Source organism: Octodon degus, unplaced genomic scaffold (assembly GCF_000260255.1).
Source record: "Octodon degus isolate 3935 unplaced genomic scaffold, OctDeg1.0 scaffold00065, whole genome shotgun sequence".
NCBI classification, from domain to species: Eukaryota; Metazoa; Chordata; class Mammalia; order Rodentia; family Octodontidae; genus Octodon; species Octodon degus.
Window position 1 is genome coordinate 4,151,711 of NW_004524641.1, and position 482 is coordinate 4,152,192.

Below are 482 nucleotides of genomic sequence, written 5' to 3' on the forward strand. Positions count from 1 at the left end.
GGCCAGGGGCGGCGGGGGCACGTACGGGTGGTAGAGGCCGCTCATCGCCGCCGCCGCCGGGGGCTGGGCGGGCACCGCGGACCACGAGGCGGAGAACACGGCCGATTTGGGGGCAAAACTACACGAGGTGAACTCGGCGGCGGCGGCCGGGCCGTCGGCCACACCTGCAGGCCGGCCCTGCGCGCCCGGCCCCGGCGGCCCGAAGCGCGCGGCGAAGGCCTCGTCGCCCTCATGGCCTATGAGCGAGTCCACGTAGTAGTTGCTGAGGGTGCCACTGGAGGACATGTTGCGGCGCGGCGCGCTCCCACCCAAGGTTACTCTGCCCGCCGCCCAGCCGCTCCCCGCCGGCGCCGGAGCCGCCGACTCGCTCGCAGGCTGCAGCCTCCACCATTGGTCGCGCGGCCCACGTGATCATATTTACCAATACCGGGAGTAAATCAGTCCGCTAAACTGGGGGCTGCTGTGATTTAAAAAAAAAAAAA

General features: G+C 69.5%; 1 protein-coding gene across 1 annotated transcript in view; it reads right to left on the minus strand.

Moving 5' to 3' along the window:
- Nucleotides 1-411, minus strand: part of Hoxd9 (homeobox D9) — a 2,216-nt gene extending 1,805 nt beyond the window's left edge. The window contains exon 1 of the mRNA XM_023719124.1: nucleotides 1-411. This exon is cut by the window's left edge and continues 58 nt beyond it. Within this exon, the coding sequence (XP_023574892.1) occupies nucleotides 1-285 (285 nt within the window). The 5' untranslated portion in view covers nucleotides 286-411.
- Between the last annotated feature and the right edge of the window lie 71 nt (nucleotides 412-482).